The sequence below is a fragment of the Asterias rubens genome, chromosome 3, assembly GCF_902459465.1.
Source record: "Asterias rubens chromosome 3, eAstRub1.3, whole genome shotgun sequence".
Classification (NCBI taxonomy): Eukaryota; Metazoa; Echinodermata; class Asteroidea; order Forcipulatida; family Asteriidae; genus Asterias; species Asterias rubens.
This window is the reverse complement of record NC_047064.1, coordinates 11996631-12020601: the sequence shown is the minus strand read 5'-3', so window position 1 is coordinate 12020601 and position 23971 is coordinate 11996631. Positions and strand designations below refer to the sequence as shown.

Genomic DNA, 23971 nt, shown 5'->3' with positions numbered 1-23971 from the left:
ATAAACTCTTGACCAGTATGTTAGCAGAGGCCCTTTATCGACATATGGACCACCAGCAGTTGTTTCCGGAGGAGCAGAAAAGTTGCAAGGAGCGGTCTAGAGGTACGAAGGATCATCTTTTCATTGATAAGGCGGTACTGAAGGACTGCAGTAGCAGAAAGACTAACTTGGCGATAGCGTGGATCGACTACAAGAACACGTATGACATGGTATCGCACACATGGATAATGGAATGCCTGGATATGGTTGTAAAACATCTTCTTGGTTAGAGCATGACGACATGGCGAACCAATCTTACTGCCAACAATGATAGTCTGGGCAAGGTGTGTATAAGAAGCTGTATTTTCCAAGGTGATTCTCTGTCTCCGCTGCTGTTTGTTCTTGCTCTGATGCCCCTGTCAGTGATTCTGAGGAAGGTAAATGCTGGTTATGAAATGAAGAAAGACGGGTGTAAGATAAACCATCTGCTTTTTATGGATGATTTGAAGTTGTTTGCAAGGAATGAGGCGGAGATCGACTCTTTGGTGCAGACCGTCAGGATTTTCAGCGATGCCAACGGGATGCAATTTGGCCTTGAGAAATGTGCTTCAATGACAATAAAGAGAAGAAAGAGGGTACATTCCGATGGCATTGCTCTGCCAGATGGTGCACAGATGAGGGCTTTGGGTGAAGATGAAAGTTACCGGTATCTTGGTGTACTCAAATCGGACCAGTGTCATAAAGTCATAATGTGTGTGTTTTATTGTAGCATAGAAACTTTTATTTACATAACATTCCGGAACAGCTTTATGATTGTTGACAATCACTATCTCTAGTTTTGTTATAGTCTTGCCCATGGACCTTTTGGTTTACCGTAGTGTAATGCTATGTTTTTATCTATCGTTGTTCTCGTTTGTCCATCAATAGGACATATAATGTGGGTCTTGGATTTCACAATAATCCTTGGAAAAAGGGGAGATTTTTAGTATGAGTTTCAGTACCTTATCCCTCCTTGTATCTTTTATTTTATTTTTATTTATTTATTTATTAATTAATTTATTTATTTTTGGAGGGGGGGGGGAAATCGTCTAACATCACAAGGCTGTGGAAGGCCACTTTAAGGTGAGGGCAGTGTACACTTAGGTGATTTGGGCTTTCGACCCAAATCAACTGTCACCATGGGCCTGTTGCCACCTACTCCTGGGGGTTACCCCTGTGTGTAAGGATGTAGGCATGGTTATTAAGGGAATAGAAGGGTAGCGACGAGTTCTTACACGGCCGTTTAAGGCCGGCAGGGTCGAATTGCCGTGTGATATTACACAGCAATTCAACCCTGCCGGCTTTAAACGGCTGTGTAACACACAGCAATTCAACCCTGCCGGCTTTAAACGGCCGTGTAAGAACTCGTCGCTAACCTTTTATTCCCTTATTAATAAATACCTTGCACATTTTCCAGTCTCTGATTGGTCTAGTACCAGATTTTCCTGCGGATAAGACGCGTCTTATCTGACTTTTTAGACCCCAAAAACATTGATGCGTCTTATCTTTCGATTGATTTTTTTTTTATGATCACTGCGTGAAATAAAAAATACCTTCATGTCCAGTTCAAATCAACGGTCTTTGTGTGAAGAATCCTTACTCAATAATGCGGTCAAACAAGGCTATTCAGACACTGAGACCAATCGTTCTAACAATGCCGCAATTCCCCAGACAGTCCAATTATTCCAACAATGCTGCAACTTGTTTATTCCCCATGACCGTGCTTTCATTCCATCAATGCCGCAAAGCGTCTAGCTTTTGGTCCAACAGACGTCGGCGGTGTACAAACGTTTTTCTGTGTGGCCGGGTAATCGTTCCGAAAACGATTGACAGTCAATAACTTCATACAAACGTCATTCACCCAACCGCTATTGCGTGGTAAACTTTGAGGGTTTTTATTGTAGAGAACAATGATCTCTGAAGTGTGCTTTAGGCTGAACGTATTTTAAAAGGATAGGGTAATAATTTATTTTTGTATTTGCCTCTTTTTAGACCTTTGTGATTGATAAGTGCTTTGGGAACTTAACTGTCATCTTTGGTAGGACAAGAGTTTTATACTATTGTTACAATAAACGTTCAAATCGTGTTAATATTTATTGCCTCTTTTTAGACGTTCGCTTTAACAAGTGTTATGGGAGCGTAGCATTATCTTACTAGGATATGATTTGTATTTGTTTGTAAGGCCAAATAAAATTATACAACACTAGCCAACAAAATTAGGGACGAAAACACATTTTTATTTTATTGAATTATTTTGTTGCTTCAAAACTTCGGGTAGGAACGGTTGTTAAAATCATGTTTGTCCTTGCATGAAACTTGACTGTAAAATCAACGATGTCCAAGTTCAGACTCAAATATCTCTCAAAATGACACAGAAAATAAGCCCAAAAACTCAACCGTTCCAAGGTCTGTAAATTTAATCACGCAACACAAAGGCAGATATCACGCCTGTAGTCGTTGTTACTGTGCGTGTGACAATAAATACAAGAAACATTGAATGCTAGAGGGCGTCGGTGCGGGAAGTCGGATGTCCAGAGAGGCATTGTGTTCATGTTGCAAATAAAATTAACTTCAGACAGTGCGTGGACCATGGTTTCTGCCCGCTGATTGGGCAGGACTTTATGTTATTAACAATATACAGCGTTGGCTGATTGGATAAAGGTCGGTATACGTAGGCTCTCAAAGGCAACAAATAACGTCTTTGTGTCAATGTACCGATACCGGGTGGCGCCAGGTATTCTTTTGTGGTGCGGTTAAACATGCGCCTTGTGCGGCAGTGCGCCTTGTCTGCTGACGTTTGATATTTGTTTTGGTCATTTTAGCGTCCTGTGCCTTGTCCGCCGAGCGTCTTATCCGCAGGAAAATACGGTAAGCCCGATCACGTTGGGATGTATTAACCGATGATAAAGGACTGGCTTTGTAAAATAGCAAATAATGGCCCCTAAACCAGCATTTATTGTGTAAAACTAGTTTTCGCTTTGCACTGTAGTGCATGCTTAATTCATGTTAGTTTCATTGCAACTTCGCCCACATGCACGTTATGCGCTGAAAATGTATCAATTTTGATGTAACAGGTGCGTGCATATAAACTCATTTGTCCATATATATATGGTCTTGTTTAGAGGGACATGCTACATGGACGCTGAGGTCATGCGCATGTTTTAACGCACAAAGAACAGCTATCGTCCAAACATTTGCCTCCTTTGACCCCTGTGAGGGCAACAGATCATTCTTTTAAAGAGTCGCTGGTCTCAAAGTATCAGTAATTTCGTTTAACGCATGAGAGAAAAGTCACAAAATTATGACAATTTTAGCCGTTTATTTTGTAAAAAAGGTATTTGTTAATGGGAATAACTGTGTTCAGACCCGGTATTCACAGTGTGGTATTGACCGGGTTGGTGGCTGGCTCTGTTAATGGACTGAGCCGGATTCCCTAATTATGAGCCTGGCTGGTACTGTAGATACAATGCACTACATGTACCATCCTGACTCTTTGAGAAGCAATTATGGTTAATTGCCTTACTCAAAGGCACAAATGTCCTAATCCGCATTCGAACCCACACTTTGCTGATGGCAACACCAGAGCTTGGGTTACAGCCGTCGATTTCACAATGAGTTTGGACTCGTCTTATCTCGAGTTTACGCGTCCTAACTTAGGATCAATCTCAAGGTCTGCATACTACAGTGCAGGGTTGGGACTCGTCCTAAGTCATAAGATTAATCCTAAGTGAAGCATGATACATGTAGCATGAGGGCATGCACAGTGTTACTCTACAAAATGGAATTTCCAGACGTGTTGTCACCTCCCAATGTCCCTGTACTCAAACAAAAACTTGCAGCATTTTTACACATCTGCTGGTGATGCATTCCAGTTTGAAAAAATGGGTTTTTAGGCATCCCTTTTAGCTGGTATGTCTTCTGGCATTTACTGGTTGTTAGAGGTATTGAATCCACCAAATTACTAAAATGTATTCTAAAATTTATTTAAACAAGGAGCTTGGAAAGTGATGATATTCATGTTGATATTGATGGCTACGAGGATGGTGATGGCCAAGCTTTAAGAGAAACTCTGAATACAATGCAACAATGGGAAGGAAATACTTCATCTGCTAATCCTTCTCCTGCCGACTCTACTTCAACAACAAGTAAGTAAACAATTTTTAAAGGGTAGAGTCTACTTCACTCTACTTACCTGTAGAGCAACTACTACAATTGCATTGTTCCCTATGCCGGCAGGCAAATAGCTAAGAGTTTTACATACAATAGCGCCCTCAAGAGTCCTATGCCCGACGCCCTGTGACATGCGCACCACGTCGGTGCCCTCTTTTTCTCTTAGCAGGCAGAGGCATCGGACGTGAAAATTTTTCGCTGCATATAAATTGGTAAGATTTAGTAGTTCCTTTAATTGTGCTTGATACGTGAAGTAAATAGCGGCTATCCAGTAGAGGATAGTCTGTAGAGTTGAGTTGTTTTGAGAGTGATTGTTATGAATTCATATAAAAAATCGGGGAGGAAAGGGCTTGTCGCCGTAGGAGGGACCTACATCCCTCCGGGACACTGGGATGAGATTCTTCCGACCTTTGTCGGAATTCTGACTTTTGAATTTTGAAATCCGACCCTTTTTTCCACTTCCGACATTTTGACTTTCCCTATTTTACCTGTTTTATTTTTAGAATCTCTATAATCAGACACAATGTAAGTTTATGTTTGTAATTGTTATTATCACGGATCCACAGGGCGTTCATGAAAAAACGGGACCTAGACAATATATTAACGTCCAGCAGCTGGCCCAATTTACGGCTTGTGGTCTTCCTGGCATCGCGCATCATGCAGCAGCGACAGATGTATAAACTTGTCTCATTCCTCGCTTCGTTTTTAGTGGTACGGTTCAATAATGTTTGCGTGTAATGCGCTTGCTGCTGCAGCAAAGATAACACGTGTGGAGACTTTTGCAAGTCTACTGAAAAAACAATGCACGTGTTTTGCACCATGTGTACTGTGTACGCAGGTTTGTACACAAACCAATGAGCGGCGCGGCACGAAACAAGATCGCCGGCAGGAGGCCATGGGAAACTGGTACCTGTGGTTGCCTCACAACCAGCGAAAGATATACATGTATTGGGAACCAGCAAACACACTGTACGTATGGACAGCGTGCTTTCTTCATTGGGTTCTATTTCTATGTTGGGGTCTAATCTCAACCTCGATCCAGTTATATCCTTTGCTGAATAACAACCTCTTTCTCAAAACACATCGCTCTCGCCAAATATATATACATGTGTATATATATTTTTTTTAAATGTGCATCGCCGACAGAGTGTTAAAATCACAAACTTTAATTGCCAAAGAATTTTTTTTAAACAACAGAATTTCAAATCAAGAACCTATAAAATTGGTTGATGGTGAGAAAAAAAAAAGCATTTTCAAGGGCAGAAATAAGGGATAAGATAAGGGATAAAAACATTTTGTTAAATTTTCTTTATATTCTTTTTCTTCTTCTTTTTCTGGAATTGTAACAAAATTGCAGGTGAACCCAAAATTGTTTGAATTGTTTGAGCTTTACATTCTTTATTTTCCCTTAAACCTATTATTATTTTTGTTTTAAAAGAAAAATCATACAAAAGTAGCTCACTTCTACCTGGAAAATAGGTATCAGAATCTGCATGAGAGACCACTACAGAGCTTCTAAAATACCCATAGCCAGCAGGGCCCTTAAGCGGGCCCTGGACCCCGGCCATAAGGAACTTCGCACTGCGCACTCAAGTTGTCACACAAATGATGGAATATTGACATTTCCAATCAAGTGAATTTTCAGACCTTTTCATATTCGAAGAATCTCATCACTGGAGACATCCTGAGTCCACGGGGGGTTTGCGGCGGTGACACTACGCCGCTGCCCAAGCAATTCCCCAGCCAGCCCAGCCCCGCCCCCCCCCCCCCCCCCCCAGCCATCGTCGGCTGGCGGGACTGATGGATCAAATATCAGCCGGGCGTGGGACCTTACGGTCTCACCGTCCTCGCCGGGATCCACCCGACAGAAGGGGAAGCGCCCGGTAAGGCAACAAAATCGCCATATACCGGGGCAACACCCAAGAAGGGACGAGTGGGAAAACGCAACTCCACTATGGAGCCGGCCCCATCGATCCCAGGTTAGCCAGCGGGGCACACGCTTGGTGTGCCCAGGGCTGAGTACAGGGTATGCACAGCTGGACGGGGTTACCCGGCCCCCCATAGTGCACACGCAAGTACCGCTGTGCCCAGGGATGGCCTTTTGTACGGCCAGCTCGATCAGGCAGCCCCCGCCTATGCTATTGGGTTCGGGGCGCTGTCGGCTGCCGGGGAGATTGGCAACGGACGTCTCATCCCTCCGGCCAATGAAGAGGACAAGTTGGTCAGTTCGAACCAACGAATGTCGATCTCCGAGACTGAGCTACGATGGTCCAGAGGGATATCATACCTGCCAACTGTCCCAGTTTTCCTGGGACAGTCCCGGTTTCTGAGTTTTATAGACCCTAAAAATCGGGACTGTCCCGATTTCTCAACTGTCCCAATTTTTTTTTTTTTAAGTAAAAAAATTACTGGTGAACAACTTAAAACAAGTCAAGTTGCATCTTAGAGTAGAACAATGGTCCTTGTAGCAAGAAATGAGGGGTACGGTGGTAAAATCCATGGTCTACGTCACTCTACTTACCTGTAGAGCAAATTACTACAATTGCATATTCCCTATGCGCCGCTAGGTAACACTAAGACTTTTTTACAACAAGTGCAACAGCGGCCTCCATCGCCCAGTGCACGACGGCGCGAACGCCATGCGCAATCGCCTCTTTCTCTCTTAGCTCCGAACAGGTGACACGTTAATTTTTTAGGCTCCCTAAAAACTTGCTACCTTTCCGTTAAACCGAGTCTCCTTTGAGATATAAAATAAACTGTGTTTATTGTTATTGTTACTTTGATAAAGACGCGTTTGTAGAGTGTGTGTGTCGTCTTTGTTAATGTCTAAAATGAGTTCTAGAAAGGCAGGGAGGGGTCGCACTGTCGCTACCGGGGATACTTCCCTTTCCCCGGAACAGCTCGACTCCTCGGGGGGGCTACGCCGTTGACGGTCCGTCGTCGACGCAGTCCTCCCAACCTTCGCAGCCCCTGCGTGCTGCGTCGGTCGTGGACCCCGTTGACTTCGGGGGGAACATTTCCCGTTCCCCCTCGTCGGTCAGCGTCCAAGGGTCCAGCCTGTCTAAGGGTTAACGCCCGGGTACAAGCAAGAAAACACCTGCTACCCGGGCCGTTTCCAAGAAGAATAAGGCAGGCAAAGGAAACCCCGTTCCGGGGTCTTCCACGCCTGCCGCTAAGCCACCCACTGGCCTACTGCGGACGGAGGGGGTCCCCTCTACGCGTGTCTCAGTGCGCCATTCGCCATCCAGCCCCACCGAATCTCCCTCGGTGGCCGTGGTGGGGGACGGGGTTGAGTTTGCCGACCGTAACCCGGCCGCTCATGCCATCGGGCTGGGCGCGCTGGCGGTCGGTCGGCAGATTGCCCATGCCGAGCCGGCGAACTGGGGTTCCCCCGGTATCCCGCGCTCGGTGGGTCCGTCCTCATCCGAGGGTTTTACCCGTTGTTCTGGGGTCCCCGTGACACAACCCTTGTCCGAGGGACATCTGAGGTTACCTCAGCCCTTTCTTCCCGTCGAGGGAAAAAGGCCAAAAAGGGGAATAGGTCACGGCGCTCTTCGAGCTCCAGTGATTCCTCCCGGGAATCCCGCGGGGGCAAACGTCACCGCGGTGACTCGCTTTCACGGGCCGACTTCATGGAGGCCTTTCAGGCGTTGACCGCCTCCCTGACGGGCAGGTTGGAGCAGGGCCATGGCCCAGTGGCTCCGCCCGTTTTGTCGGCCCTTCATGGCGTGTCAGCCCCGCCGGGTTTCCCGGCCCGGGTCGACGCACCGGTCCCGTTCGACCACCAGTGGGTGGCCTCGGGTAGCGGTATCCCTCATACCGTGAGCAGGGCCCAGGCGTCTCCGCCGTGCCACCGCTCGGCACCGGTGCCAACGCAGACTCGTGTCCCAGCGGTATCCCTGGCCCCTGTGGGGCCACCTGGGACCGCCAGGACTGTAACATCCCCGTCGGGGATCAGTTTGCACCCGGCGTCAGTATTCTATGACTCGGGTTCATCTATGGGCCATGATAATAGTACTGGGCACTCGCCCGGGACGAGTCGCCCCCCTGGGGATGACTCGTCCCCGGAAGAGGACGAGTTGACCGCTATGCAGCGGTTGTCAATTCGTGAGACTGAGTTGCGGCTCGTTCAGCGGGACATGATCCGAGCGCTGAACCTGCCGGCCGTGGCCGACCCCCCTCCTTCTGAACACCAGTCATTCAAGAAGAGGTCTGGTCCAGCTCCATCGGTCCAGAATACTTTCCCGACTCTGCCCCTGGATCGTGTTTGCACAGATCGCATAATAATAATAATAATAATGATGCAGTTATGCAGGCAGGGAAATGGCGGGCGCATGCTTCACGCGCTGAAGCTTACTGTCGTTTTCCCCAAGGGGATTTTGAGACGCCCGTTCTCCCAGATTCGGCATCAGACAAACTCACTGCCGACCGGGGGGCTACTTCCTCCAAACGTCCCTTCGCTGATAAGGCCCGTGGGAAATTGGAGGAAGTGGCTAAGAAGTTGGACTCAGCCTCCCGTTTTGGGATGCGGTCCACTTCTTTCTTGTTACTCCTTTCCGAGTATTTGGCCTTGGGCGCTGACGGCGACTCGGCGGTTCCCGCCGATCTCGTGGTCGCTGCCCTGCACTGCCTTGATGATGGCTTGAGGACCATCCTGGACCAGTTCTCACGTATTTCCGCCCTGGCTACGTCTTCCCGTAGGGCGAACGTGTTGGACGCACTGTTCCTTCCTTCAGTGGGAGCGCGCAAGCGTTTTGACGCCTTGCCGCTCACAGGTCCCAACCTTTTTGCTGGCCAGTTCCAGGAATCCATGGAAGCTGAGGCCAAGCGCAACAAGGCGGCACATAAAATTAACTTAAAGAAACCGGTTGCGCCCAAGGCCATGGCGAAGAAGCAAGCCTCCTATACCATACGTGACTCGCTTGCCTCAAGGCGGCCTCCCACCGACGGACCCGTCGTGGGCCGCCTTCAAACATTTCTGGGGCCCTGGGGACAGGTTGTCTCCAACCGGTGGGTCCTCGAGACACTCGAGTACGGCTACGCGCTCGAGTTCACGGGGACCCCCCCGTCGGACATGATAATTCGGCCCATGCTGATTCCGTCCGACATGGGGAAGCGGTTGGCTCTCGAGGGGGAGATCTCCTCCCTCCTCCAGAAACGAGCAATTTACGGGTTTCATGTCCACCTTCTTCCTGGTTCCCAAGAAGGAGGTGGGCGAGTGGCCCCCAATCCAACCTGAAACCCCTCAACAGATTCATACGTCCGCAGCGCTTCCGTATGGAGACGCTGCGGACCATTCTCAAATCTATTGTCACACCCGCCTGGGGGGCGAGCTTGGACCTGAGGGGCGCGTACCTCCACGTGCCCATCAGGCCCGAGGATCGCAAATTCCTACGCTATATGTACAACAGCGTCATGTACGAGTTTGCGACCCTGCCCTTCGGGTTGTCCACTTCGTCGCGGGTGTTCACCCGGGTAGTGAAGACAATCGGGGCTGCTCTACGGAGGCGCGGGGTCATGATCTTCATGTACCTCGACGACTGGCTGGTAGTGGGGCCATCGCGGGCGGCGACGGATGCGGCGCTCAGGCTCACCTGGCGCCTCACTTCCGATCTCGGGTTTCTAGTGAACACCCGATACCCTCGCAGACCCCTACCTCGGAGCGGCTCTCGATCTCCGCCCACCAAGGGGACTAGCCCGCCCTACGGAGGACCGCGTACTGAATCTTTTTCAGTGCGTATCCCTCTTTCTCCCAGCGGCTGTGGCACCGGCAAGGGCTTGGCTCAGGCTCCTTGGCCTTATGGCCAGCATGGTGGACTTGGTGGATCTTTGTCGACTCCGGATGCGGCCAATTCAGCTCCATCTGCTGTCTTTTTACCGCCCTCGACACCACCCTATCCACCTGCCGGTACCCACTACGCCCTGGCTGAGGCCCATCTCACTCAGGGGCGCGTGTTCCGACCCCCTCAGCCTTCGGTGACCATTGTCACCGATGCGTCACAGCAGGGCTGGGGGGCGACCCTCCACCCGCGCCAGATCGCGGGACAGTGGGGCCCAGAGCACCGCTCGTCCCACATCAATGTCCTAGAGTTGATGGCGGTCTTCAATGCCCTTTGGCATTTTCAGACTGCGGTGTCGGGACGCGCGGTGCTCGTGCAGTGCGACAATACCACGGTCGTGGCTTATGTCAACCGCCAGGGAGGTACCCGGTCGGCGCAGTTGTGCGCCCTGACTTGGGAGCTCCTTCACTGGTGCATCCGCCAGGGCGTTGCTCTGTTGGCAGTCCACATCCCGGGGGAAGAGAATGTGACAGCCGATGCCCTCTCCAGGGGCTGGATTGCCCCGACAGAGTGGTCCTTGCTCCCTCAGGTGGCACAGACCCTCTTCCGGCTGATCGACCGGCCCCACGTAGACTTGTTTGCCTCACGGGCAAACAATCAGCTGCAAACGTATTGCTCAAGGGTTCCAGACCCCAACGCATGGCAGATCGACGCCCTGTCAATTCCGTGGGAGGGCCTCTTGGCTTACGCCTTTCCGCCATTCTCGCTCATCCCCCGGGTGTTGACCAAGATAGAGACCGCCCACTGCCGGGTGCTCCTCATAGCCCCGTTCTGGCCGCGTCAGCCGTGGTTCCCTCGACTCGTGAGGCTCCTGGTCCACCGCCCGGTGGTCCTGCCTCAACGTCCGGATCTCCTTTATCAACCCAGTTCCAGGATGATTCATCCGGCCCCGAGGGAACTCCACCTGACGTGCTGGGTGTTATCACCCAGTCGCTCCGCACAGCAGGCCTTTCACGCCGGGCTGCAGAGCTTGCCGCCCAGTCGAGGCGTGCCTCCACTCGTAAGATCTACGATTGCCGACTACGTCATTTCTTTAAATGGTGTAGACGGCGATCTATACGTCCCCCCAGTGCTTCTCTGAAGGACATAGGGGATCTTTACCTTTACGAGAGTGGGCTAGCGACCGCCACGGTTAAAAACTACCGGTCGACCATTGCAGCCATTCATGAGGGCTTTCCTGATGGCTCCTCGGTTTCTACCAATCGAGCGATCTGTCAGCTGGCAAGGGGCATGTTTGTATCCCGGCCTCTGGTACGCAAACTTGTCCCGTCTTGGGACCTCCAGAGTGTTCTATCCACTCTAGCAGGTCCCCCATTCGAACCCCTCAGCAACGCTCCTTTGCTGCAGTTGTCGATAAAGGTTTCCTTTCTGCTGGCGGCCGCTACGTCGCGCAGACGTAGCGAGCTCCACGCCCTGACATTGGCACCGGGTCACATTCGTTGGGAACCCGGCGGTGTCCGCCTGGTTCCTTCCGCAGGTTTTCTGACGAAGAATCAGTCTGATTCTTTTCAGCCCCCAGACATTTTCGTTCCGGACTTAAAGTCCTTCTCTGCGGTCGCGGCTGACAGACTTTTGTGCCCTGTCCGGGCGCTTAAATGGTACATAAGCCGCACCAAGCCTATCCGCTCCGGCCATCACCAACTATTCTTGGCCTCGACAACCCCTCATCAACCGGTAACGCGCGATACTATAGCTCGCGGGATTGTTACCGCCATCCGCTCTGTTCCGGGCGGGTGGCCGGCGGCCGAGGGTAATATTCACGCCCACGACGTCCGCGGGGTGTCGTCCTCTTGGGCATTTTTTAAAGGTATACCAATAGAGGAGATAACCAAGGCAGCCTGTTGGAAGAGTGCTACAACCTTCTCACAGTGCTACCTGAAGGACGTACTCCAGACTGATGGCCAGGCAGGCCGTGCGGTGTTGCAGTCGGCCTCCCGTGGGTCATCCTCCTGCTAGTCCTCTTCGCATCAAGTCTTCACCCTCGTCTTGTCTGTATACCATACATTTGTGCCACTGTTTAACATTGATAATGTTTTTTCCTTGTCCTATTGGGACGACACCCCCCGGGTCGTGTGCGGACAATGTGGCCCCCATATTTTGCGTTTCTTATTTCTTGCAACAGCTGGTGCCTCCTTCCGGTCGCGCCTCGTTGCCATGACGCCATAATAATTGTATGATGTGCAATAGTCCCGCGTATACCCACCGCCTTCCTAAACGGTGCTAGTCTATGCAATTGTAGTAATTTGCTCTACAGGTAAGTAAAGTGACGTAGACTCCCCCCCCCCCACAGTAGTGTGGGTAGGGTCTACGAACGAATACTTACCTGTAGAGCATCCCTCTCGCCTGCCCGACTATACTTGGTTCTTGTATACTTGTACGTATGAGTTTCCGAGAAAGAGGGCGATTGCGCATGGCGTTCGCGCCGTCGTGCACTGGGCGATTGAGGGCGCTGTTGCACTTGTTGTAAAAAAGTCTTAGGGAATATGCAATTGTAGTAATTTGCTCTACAGGTAAGTATTCGTTCGTAGACCCTACCCACACTACTGTGGGGGGGGGGATTTTAAAGTTCGTAAAATGGTTTGACAAGTCTTGATTTGCGCTATATTTAATGTGGCTGCGATCGCTCGCGAATATATTAACGCATGCACTGGTTCTACTGTTTGCTGTCAACTCGCCGTCTACTCCCTTGTGCTGTCAACTCGCCTTTAACTCAACCACTACGCAGATGGGCAGATGGATTAGACAAGTCTTGACCCAAGACGTCAGCTTTCAATTAACATAAAGTGAAGAAGATACCACACATGCAGTGCTGATCATCGACGCCTTGAGCAAAGACTAATCCAAATGCAGGAAAGCGCCCTCTGTTGTCGATGTCATGCAAGCCCTCTCAAAATGCAAGATGGCGGATGGCGGCCAACGACCTTGTAGCTTAGAGATGATCTTTTCACAAGAAAAAAACTCAATTTTTGAACTGAGATGGAGCTTAAAACTCCCTGTGAACCGGAGCCCCCCTTTGATGAACGACAATCCTTCAAGAAGAGGGCGGGCCCCACAGCGGGTGTGACCAAACCCTTCCCGGTGATGCCCCTAGATCGGGTGTGTGTCGACCGCATGTACAAGGTTATGGGAGCAAAGAAACGTCGGGCCTCCACCAGTCACGTCGGGCCTCCACCAGGAAGGTATACAACAGCCGACTACGCCATTTCTTTAAATGGCGTAGTCGGGAATCCCTCCATCCTCCCAATACGTCTGTAGAGGAGGTGGGAGATTTCCTAGTATATCTTCTGGACAGCGGACTCACGACGGGCACGGTAAGGAATTACTGGTCAGCCATTGCCGCAATCCACCTCGGGGTTTCGGCACGGTTCTTCCATCTCGGATAACGGGGCCATCAGCCAACTGATCAAGGGGATTTTTGTTACCCACCCCCCAGTACGCAAACTTGTCCCGTCCTGGGACCTATTTAGCGTCCTATCGACAGAGCCTCCCTACGAACCGATGGACTGCTCAACACTGTTGCGACGGCGCAGTGAGCTACACGCCCTGTCCGTGGAGGCAGGACACATCCGGCTTCCTGACCAAAAACCAGTCCAGCTCCTTTACGCCCCCGAACATTTTGGTCCAGGGTATCAAGTCCTTGTCATCAGAGGCGAAGGATAAACTGTGGTGCCTCGTTCGGCACTCAAGTGGTACATGAACCGTACGAGGTCACTTCGAACGGATCATCAGACGCTTTTTATCACAACAACACTGCCCTTTCGGCCGGCGTCGCAGTGTATCATTTCCAGCTGGATCGTAACCGCCATCAGTTCCGTGCCGGGCGGCTGAAGATGTTAGGGGGGCTTTTCTTTAAAGGTGCACTTTTAGCTGACATAACCAAGGCGGCCTGCTGGAAGTGCCCTAACACGTTGGCCTTGGATATAGGCAAATTTTGAAGGACACCAAGGCCAGTAGAAAGGGCACCAAGGCCAAAAGTTTCAAAATAAAGAAGGCGCGAAGGCCAGTAAGTTATCGAAGGGGTCATGAGCCTTATTAAACAAGTAAATTTAAAAATTTGGCTCGAGGTTTCCCTATGGGTGGTTAACCCAATGGAACAGTTTTTTATGAATAAGATATTGATAAATCATATGTTGTTCAAGATATTGATAAATCATATCTTATTCATAAAGAAACCAAATGATTTTGTAAAAAGAAGAAGTTAAAAAAAAAAAAAGTTAAATTTTTTGCATTTGGGGGCATAGTTCTCAAATTCATCTTTTACATCTTCCTCAAAACGCTCTTTTTGCGTCTTTTTTGGGGTAAATTCCTTCATAAACATTTCCAAGAGTCATTTCATTCACCAACAATATTTCGTCTGTTCACAAACGGAGGATACCATATATGGGCATTTTAACAACAGCGCCCTCTGTTGATCAATGGATTGTGTTAGACTGGTTGCTTGTGAAATCTGGACGTCAGATAAACGAGCGTGTTGATTATATGCGATGCAGGTTAGCGCTTGTAACGTTGAATACCATGACTGCTATATATAGAGTTCCCTGGATTAATATTGTCGGCCGTAAGTAGTCGGCCGAAAACAAATGTTTGTGTCAATAATAAAATCTTGGGCTTGGGTAAAAAAAAAGGGCACGACGGCCAACGGGAAAAAAGGGCACGGCAGTTTTGGCCGTGAAAATAGTATTTTTTTGAGGGGCATCACGGCCAGTTGGAAGGGCATCGACGGCCATGGCCGTCGTGGCCGTCGTGTAATTCTAGGCCTGCGTATACCCACCGCCTACTCGGTGCGAGACTATACAACTGTAGTATTGGCTCTACAGGTAATAATACACGGTTTTTATGTAGCGCTTTTTCACGGGGTGTCTCAAAGCGCTTCCGACATTATTACCCTTGGTCACTGGGCTTTAAATCATTCCTTAAACCATCTCAGCTCCCTGGGGAGTATACAGCCTGTGCGACAATTATATGCGCTACATGGCTAAACCAATCACAAGAACCATCTCTGCCCTTACAGGTACCCATTTACCCCTGGGTGGAGAGAAGCAATTATAGTTAAGTGTCTTGCTCAGGGACACAAGTGTGAACCCACACTCTGCTGAACAGAAGCATCAGAGCTTGAGTTCGGTGCTCTTATCCACTCGGCCACAACACCCCATAAAAGTGTGGGTGGGGTCTATGAGCGAATACTTACCTGTAGAGCACCCTCTCTCCTTCCCCACTGTACGAACTCTTGACGAAAAAGAGGACGACTACGTGGTGCGCATGTCACAGGGCGTTGGGGATAGGACTCTTGAGGACTCTATTGCGTGTAAAACTCTTAGCTAATTGCCTGCCGGCATAGGGAACAATGCAATTGTAGTATTCGCTCTATAGGTAAGTATTCGCTCACAGACCCACCCACACTTCTGTGGGGTGGGGATTTAAGTACAAATATAAAATACAAGATATTCAAACACTAAAATACAAAAATACTTGCCACTAGGGAGACATAACACACCTCTTGCTATAAACTCTGATAAGGGCTACTCTTCATTTAATATTTTAAAAGATCATAAATAGAAGCACAAAAAAACAGTTGCACTACAAGAGCATGCAGAAAGAGGCAAGTTAAATATAAAATAAATAGCAATTGCACCAGAAACATGTACATGTTCATACAGCAAGGTAAAAAAAAATAAAAATTATTGCTTATTCAAGAGAGCAGTCAGGTGTGGAATGGGGCTGTTCTCATATCGATTAGTGTAGTACAGCCTACATTGTAACAATGGACAACATGTAGGAATTCCTCAAATTGTTATTTCTTGCTGGAGGGAGCAGAACAGATGGGTTTTAAGTTGAGATTTGAAAGTTCCAATGAAGGAGCTGCTTGAATGTGGATGGGTAGCTTGTTCCAAAGTGTTGGAGCTATGACTGAAAAGGCCTGATCGCCATAGCGTGTCATGGTGCGGGGTCCCGGGGAAAGCTGGAAATGAACTATTGAAGAAGAGCGAAGGCGTCGGGTAGCTGATGAAAGTGAAGAAGAACGAAGGGCTATGAGGTCTTGGAGATATACCGGAGCCAAATTATGAACAGCTTTATACACAAGAAGAAGAAACCTGGTTAGACATGAACAAGATTTTTTACAGACTACAGAAGGCTTAATTTTACAATTACCAATGTTGATATGAGAGAACCAAGTAAAATCATTTCAGATTTATCGTTGTTTAACTTGAGTGAATGGGGGCCCATTCATTGTATGACACCAACAAGAATGACAACTAAGCAAGAATCTAGTTTGTGGATTATCAGACTGTCGATTATCAAGACGATTGTTTTCACAGAGATAGCCTGGCAGTCTTGAAAAGACCACTTGTGGTTTTTTTTAGTGTTGGATGTATGTGAGCTACATATGTAGCTTAAGAGTCGGTTCAGGTAAATAATTGACATACTTGCTAACGGTCAAAATTTTTTTTTAATACTTTGTAGGTGGAAGGGCCTTGGGGTGCAAGTAAACAAAATTGCATTTTCAATTCCATATATAGCCCATTGCCATGGTTACGGCAAAATTATTTCAAAAAACCTTGTATATCACTACAAAGTATCATCCTTGGCCTTCCTTCAGAAAAAAAATTATTGCTTTAAATGTCACCCTTGTGCTATTTTTGCATCGTTTATTACAGTATGTTTTTAGAACTTTCAAAATCGCATATATTTTGGACTCCAAAATGTCAACTTGCCAGGGGTCTCAGAAAATTTTCTGCAACAATGGGTGCAAAAAAAGAGCTAAATTAGGTGAAATATGGCAATTTTCGTATATTTTTAACCGTTGCCATGGCAACCAAAGTGGGGATGCAAAAACTATGCTTTCTTTTTACACTTTGGTTGAAGGAATTAACATGTGCAAAGAGTAAACAAGATCCTTAAAAGAAAAAAACTATTTTGTTGTTATACAATTAAACACTTCCCCCCCCAAAAAAAAGCACAAAGTTTGTGGCAGTACTGCTCCCCAGTACAACAAATACCAAATTTTTGTTGTTGAAATTCTTACAGACCAGTATCTTATCTTTCACGCCTTGAAGCAAAACTTTCCTAAATATGCTACTTTGGGACTTCTGACAATTTTAGCAACCCCCTGTATTTCCTAAATTGACTTTTCCTCAAATCACGCCTTTGTGAAATAATGGAATCTTCCATTCACAATTAACTGTACTTTTGTCAAATGCATTTTTAGAAAGATTAAGGACCTATATTTACCATATCGAGCTGAGAGGTAGGTCCACCATTTGGTTTTCACACAGTGAAGCCCTCAACTTTCGGTAATTTTTACTCGTGAAAAGAGCTAAATTAGGTGAAATACGGTTTACACTTTGGTTGATGGCCTTCCCTTGTGCAAAGTATAAACAAAATCCATTTTTGAAAGTCGCCACCACTTCTTTGATTTTTACAGCAACCCAGTCTTAAGATCCTAATTCATTTTAAATACAATTCCCAATCCAACTATACAAAGTGAGTATAACCTATGTCCCTCCGAATACGCCTCTCTTAATACGTATGCATAAGGTACGTCGTCAATCTAACCCAAAACAGAGCTATGGGCGCAGCCACTGCAAGTAGTGGCGGATGTGCGCCATAGCCGATCTTTTTGGGGTAGAATTATGACGTCATGCATAAATATTAAGAGAGGCGTATGACACCCTCACCAACATTACATTTCAAAACATTGTGTAAAGGAGTTTCATCATCTAGCGGGGTGCCACGCTAGTGCTTATTAATGATGAATGCAGTAATGACACCATAATAAACGAGAGCAGTGTAAGAGCCAACACGACGGAGGCGCACACCACTCTGCATTTTAGCTGTATTGCAGTGTTTTAATAAACCATGAGTAATAATAACTAGGCATGATTGCATTTGTGCACAAATGCACTACTTCAAAAAGTCCATTTTGAAGAGTTTTCAACCTGTCGCTAGAGGGCGCTGTTGCATTTTGTGACATCATTGAGTTGTTTTTTTAACTGCCCACCCTTGCCAGACACTCACATCGTTGAAACGTCTTCATAACTTTTGCCACTTTTGAATGAGAGGGCACTTCCGGTTTCGACCGGAAGTAGAGGTCATGTGAGGTCACGCATACAACATAAAATGAAGACCTAATTTATTCCAACCCAATCCCGCAAACAAAAACCTACGGTCTTTTGTGGCTGATTTAATACAAATTTTCAAATATTTAAAATTTCAAACTTTAAGATTACGTCACGTGACAGGTGATGATGTCGTAATGACATCCTTGTTTGTGATGATCATTGCATCATTGTCTAATCTCAACCACACTGAGATCATCCACATACTTCCATCGATGTTGGATATCATTGGCAGCATCATTGACCATGGCCAAAAAGAGGATTGGTCCCAACTTTGTGCCCTGTGGGACACCACATGTCAGTCTTAGTGGGGTTGAGATTGCACCATGATACCGAACACTTTGGGTTCGACCTGTAAGAAAACTACATATGGTGGGAAGGATGGCTGGATTAACTTCCAATTGAATTAATTTTTCAACAACAGTTGTATGATTGACGTGATCAAAAGCTTTGCTAAAATCAACAGTACACAAGTTGACTGATGTTCCGCCCTTATCAATATTCTTATGTATTGTATCCATCATGTCAACAAGATAATGCGAAACTGAACTACCTTTCAGGTTACCAAACTGCTTAGGATCAATAATATGTAATTCATCATCCAATCAGCTAAAAACCCTTCAAAAATTCTTTGAGTTATAGAAATTGGCCGTAAATGATCAAAACTGGTAATATTGGTGATTTTAGGCACAGGACACACACAAGCATCTTTCCATTTGCTTGGAAAACAACCAGCATTAAGGCAGGAATTAAAAATATGAGTTAATGGCTCTGATATTTCATAGGCAAATTCTTTTAGAAGCCGAATTGAGTTGACATAAATTTGTATAGACCTGATATCGATAAATTGTAGGCGGCGGGGATTGTGCCGGTAGATATGATGACAATGTCTCTGCACACAATGGCGGAAGACCTGGGCTCGATTTCACAAAGCAATAAAATCCATCGTAAGACAAATTTTCAGTACCACCATAGTGATTTGCATTGTGACATCACACTTTACTAAGCAACTACGACTGATTTGCAGTTGCAATCAATTTTAGCTCTTTGTGAAATCGGCCCCTGAACAGATCAAAGCAAAATGAGCATTTAATTCATTAGCCACATCAAGATTCGTTTTGTTATCAAATATAAGGGAGGATGACCGCTTCTTTAAACCAACCAAGTTACGAATTTGTGTGTGCCATTTTCCTGGTTCAGATTGTTTTAAATGCAAAATCTTTTGATCATAAAAATTAGTTTTGGCTGACTTTATCATTCTATGAATTTTGTTACGCAGCTTTTTATAGGTAACTGGACATTGTTTGAAAGCAACGTCACGCTGAATAATTAACCTGCGTAGATCATTATTTAAGCATGGCTTGTCATTAGATCTACGTTTAACAGTCACAAGTTCAAAACATTGTCTATACTTGACGTCGATGGTTTCTTGAAAACTCTCCACCATGGTGTCCGGGTCATTCGTGTCGTATAGCTCTGACCAGTCCATTTGTGTTATCCACCGTCCAAATGTACGAATGGAGGAGTCTCGAAAAGGCCGGTATGAAACTCTGCAGGAGTTCTTAATTGGAACTGTTTTCAGTGGTTGATAAAGGACGACAGCATGGTCACTGTTAGAATAGGCGCTTTGATTTCAGGTTCATGATAGTCATTGTTCAGATCAGTTAATATCTTATCAAGTACTGCATCACCTCTAGTCGACTCATTCACCACTTGCTTCAATATAGTTTGTTGTTCGAGCACACCGGTGGATAAGTCGTTGAAATCTCCCATTACCATTACTGATGCATTGTGAGTAGTCATAGTAACAAGATCAACAATTGCAACAATATGGTCACTTAGCTCATCTTTGTATTGCGATCGAGGGGGTGAATACAGAATACAGACATAGATGTCTCGAGTTAGTCGAACTGCACTTGATGATCTCAGGTGCAGCCACATAACCTCCAGGTGGGAAGGAACATGGTTGTTGAAAACCTCTCTGGCGTTGATATCTTGATGAACGTACAAGACAACCCCTCCTCCCTTGCGATCACAACGATCCTGAGCAAACAACTGAAAGAGCGGGAGTTGATGGGCAGAAGCGGGATTGGTTGTGGAAAACCAAGTCTCTGTAACTCCAATTATATGGACACTGTTGTTGTATGATGAAAGTCTGGATTCCAAATCACCCATTTTATTGCCAAGCGAACGGGCGTTAAAAAGCATCACAGTAGGAAGGAAATTTGTTGGCTGTGTCGTTTGGATATTGATCAGCACAGGTCTGTCAATACCATGTGAGTTAACAATAGTGTTTTCTGGTCTGGTGACATTCAAAGTAGGAATTGTAAAATGCTCATCCAAGGTATGTTCAGATCCATTCACACGACGACCCGCTCGTTTACCTCTGAATCTAAGGAGACTGTTTCTCTTGAGCGCATCAAGTAAATGGCGAGGAATTTGGGAGGTAGATCGATATGAGAAGAGTTGTTATCTTGAGTAAGTTATACGTTTCTTGTCGTGTTTCTCAGTCATCCCAGAGCCATCCTGAGTCCTGACCAAAACACTGCTCAAAGTTCTAACAAAATTTGTGAAATGGACTTACCAATACAATGTCATTTTGCTTCAGAACTTTGACCGATGAGATGTTTTTTTTTACAGCTTCAAAACAGCTGTTGATGTTTCACAAAGTTCCGTAACTCTGAAAACACACTATTCTAAAACGTTAATTTCATGTACTCATTTGATCGTTTAACTGGCAAAACTTATATGAAAAGGATCAGTAATGTATACACTTCTTCTTGGTCACTTATTTACAAATAGCAAGATACGTTTTGCATCACTTTTGAAAATGTTGCAATTTCTGTGTATATGTTCTGTGTGTGGCGATGACATGGACCAATGGTACATGGTTAAATGGAACAATAACAATTATTAGCAAATGGGGTTGCTGTTTGATGCATGAAAAAAAAATGCTGGAAAGTTGGGTAAGCCTACATGTACATGAGTGACTTATTTAAAGCTGTAAAAGTCACATTTTTGTCTCTTTCTCTTAAAGTCACCTGGAAGTGGTCTTTTGTCAAAATAAAGCTTTTGTTACTAAAATATGTGTTTTGATGAGTGGAATATGAATAAACAATTAACTAAGGTTTACAAAAATTAGTTTCCATGTTGTTTACAAATTTGAAAATAAGCCCGACCCGAGAGGGCGCTATTCGTGCGTCAATCGAGGCGCGATGAATCGCATGTTGTGCCAACACAAGATAGTGACGCTTGACGCAAGCTTAAAACATGCCCTCAAAGTTGAAACAATACCTGAATTTTTTCATGTAAGGCAAATGCTCCTTTAGGTTCGTTACGTCTTTCAGGTACCTTCTTCGACTTCCCCACTAGCTGGAAAAATTGTTGGGATGGCGTTTTGTTTCAGAAAAGAACTTTTCTCTTCATGTCAAAATGTGTAGTGTATTCCGGATTCTCGAACCACGACAGCTCGAAGTGTTTGCTGCACAGCGCTGGAAAAGATGTCGGACCTGACCACTTTGCAAACTGACCCCATCTTTAGTTGTTTTACTGCATCCAGCAGCAATACACCTGGTCAACATTGCCGGTAAAATGCAAGGAAAAAAACTTTTTCGAACGTACAAACTCAGACTAGGACTTGCATGTACTTGCACGTACATGTACGTGTGTTCGATGTTCGATCGAGGCAAAGTCTGCCTCGATTGTCGTCACAAAAGGGGTAGGTGGAGTCACCCCCCACACAACTTTCTTTATTTTTTTAAACATATAAATCCTTAAAAACAATTATTATATTATTTTTTTTTTATTTTTTCCAGGTGACTTTAAGCCTTTAAATATATTTTATTTAACACGCGAAATTAAAACACCTCTGTACAAAATGGTATATTTACACCATCTGTACCATCTTCCAAACATCAAATGAGTCACTCTGGACTGGAATGTGGGGGGGGGGGGGGGGGCTCGTTGTTAATGATATTAATCAGCCAATCAGACGACTCGTTTAAGGGATTTCGGGTCAGGGTTTTTGTAGACTTGTAGAATCTGAAACGACACAACCGTGTTGAATTCCACAAGGATGCCAAACCACCAGACCTTCTAATTTCAATCCAAGATGGCGCGGGTAAGGGAATTAATAGTATAGATTTGGTTTGTACCATGTGTGTATCTACTTGCCATGTAGAGTTTGAGAACTGTCTTTCTTTATTCTACTACCGCGGAGTAGATTTATCAGATGTTCTGGAGCCTTCTCAGTTCTGAAAATAACTGTCCTGCTTTTTAACTACTACCCGGGCGGAAGGTATAGAAAATTGGCTGGGACTACTGTAAAGCTTAAATAGCAGTACCCCGGAGTCAGTTCTTGAATTGGTCTCAACGTTTCGACTAGCTTACTCTGGTCATCGTTAGGAGACTGTGATTTTTGGTTTCACTATTTTATGTTATTCTGGGAATAATTGCTGTTCCTCATCCTTAGGACACAGTAATTCTGCAGCAGTGGCGTAACTAGACATCATTTGGGGGGGGGGGGGCAAGTGGGGGAAAAGATTAAATTTGGGGGGCCAAAGAAGTGCAAGATTATTATTAAATATGTTAACTGATAGTTGATACACACCAATGCAGTTCTAAAACAGTCTACATAGTCAGCAGGTAACAAAAGATTGTGAAAACAACCACATCTTAGAGAACTTATCATTTGTTTTAGGAGCAAAATGACGACAGGCAAAGCAGAATGCACTGTCCATTGATATGGACTACTCTAACCACTGGTACTCATTATACCATACTGATAAGAATGATCTCTTCTTGTTGTCTTTAGGATAAGCAACAAGGCGTGGCTGTTGAGATTCATCTCTAGGATAGCATGATATGTCTGAAAAGGAAAACAACATTTTAACAGCACATTAGGTTTTCATCATTTTACTATTAAAAGCAAAACAAAGCATATACAATGCACATTAGTCCAATAAAATCCTGTAAACTCAACAGAATATTATTCACCAATGGAATAAACCGCGAAAATGTAAGTGGTCGAGGTGTGCGCTGCTTGTATTGTTTTATTATCATTATTATTAAATACTCATTATTACTATGATTAACTCAATTTATAACAAATGGCCACAAACCTTGAGGACCAACAGCTCTTGCTTCACTGCTACGTGTGCTTGTCAGGGCACTTGTGCTACTAGCGCTCCCAGTCTTACTAACGGATACATCTTCTTTGAAATTCTTGGCGGAATCCTCGGATGCAGAGTCCATGCAATACTCTGATGGTACCATATCAGAATCGGAGTCTTCTGTATTTTCCCGTCTCTGCCTCTTAGGTGTTGGAGCACGAGGCAAAGACGGGCGCTTCGATGTGGAGAAGAAATGGTCTAAGCAACCTTTTTCGCTGGCCATTTTGCTGTAGTAAATTTCTCTGTAGTGCATCTGACTGAGGGAGGGGGGGCGCAGCCCCCCCCCCCCCCTCTGGTTACGCCACTGGAACACAATACCATTAAGAGTGCTGACCCCTACCCTCCCACCTGTCGTAGAGGCATTTTCTTTAAAAGTTCATCATTTAGATTACAGTACAATCAATTTTATAACATTTGATCAGAAGACACATCAACAAAGCCATTTTTGCTTGTTTTTAAAGAGTAAAAAATAGAGGTGTTGTACTTAAGTGTGGTGACTCAGGAATTTTGTGTTTTGTATTTCCTCCAGTAAAAGTAATATTTGTCCAGGTAGTGGTTTTCATCTTTAGTTTGTCACCAGTATTTCTTTTAGGCCCCCAACCAATGCTATATATATAGAGATATTGTGAATACCAAATGTATTTTTGCTTTACTT

At 45.7% G+C, this 23971-nt stretch overlaps 1 protein-coding gene across 2 annotated transcripts in view; it reads left to right on the top strand.

The window, feature by feature from the left end:
- LOC117288162 (ataxin-7-like protein 3) overlaps window positions 1–23971 on the top strand; it is an 81205-nt gene that overhangs the window by 55699 nt on the left and 1535 nt on the right. The window contains exon 5 of one of the 2 annotated variants that reach the window (XM_033768884.1): window positions 4015–4163. In XM_033768884.1, the coding sequence (XP_033624775.1) occupies window positions 4015–4163 (149 nt within the window). Of the gene's footprint in view, window positions 1–4011; window positions 4164–23971 lie in introns of both variants that reach the window. The other variant, XM_033768883.1, reaches the window with a different exon arrangement.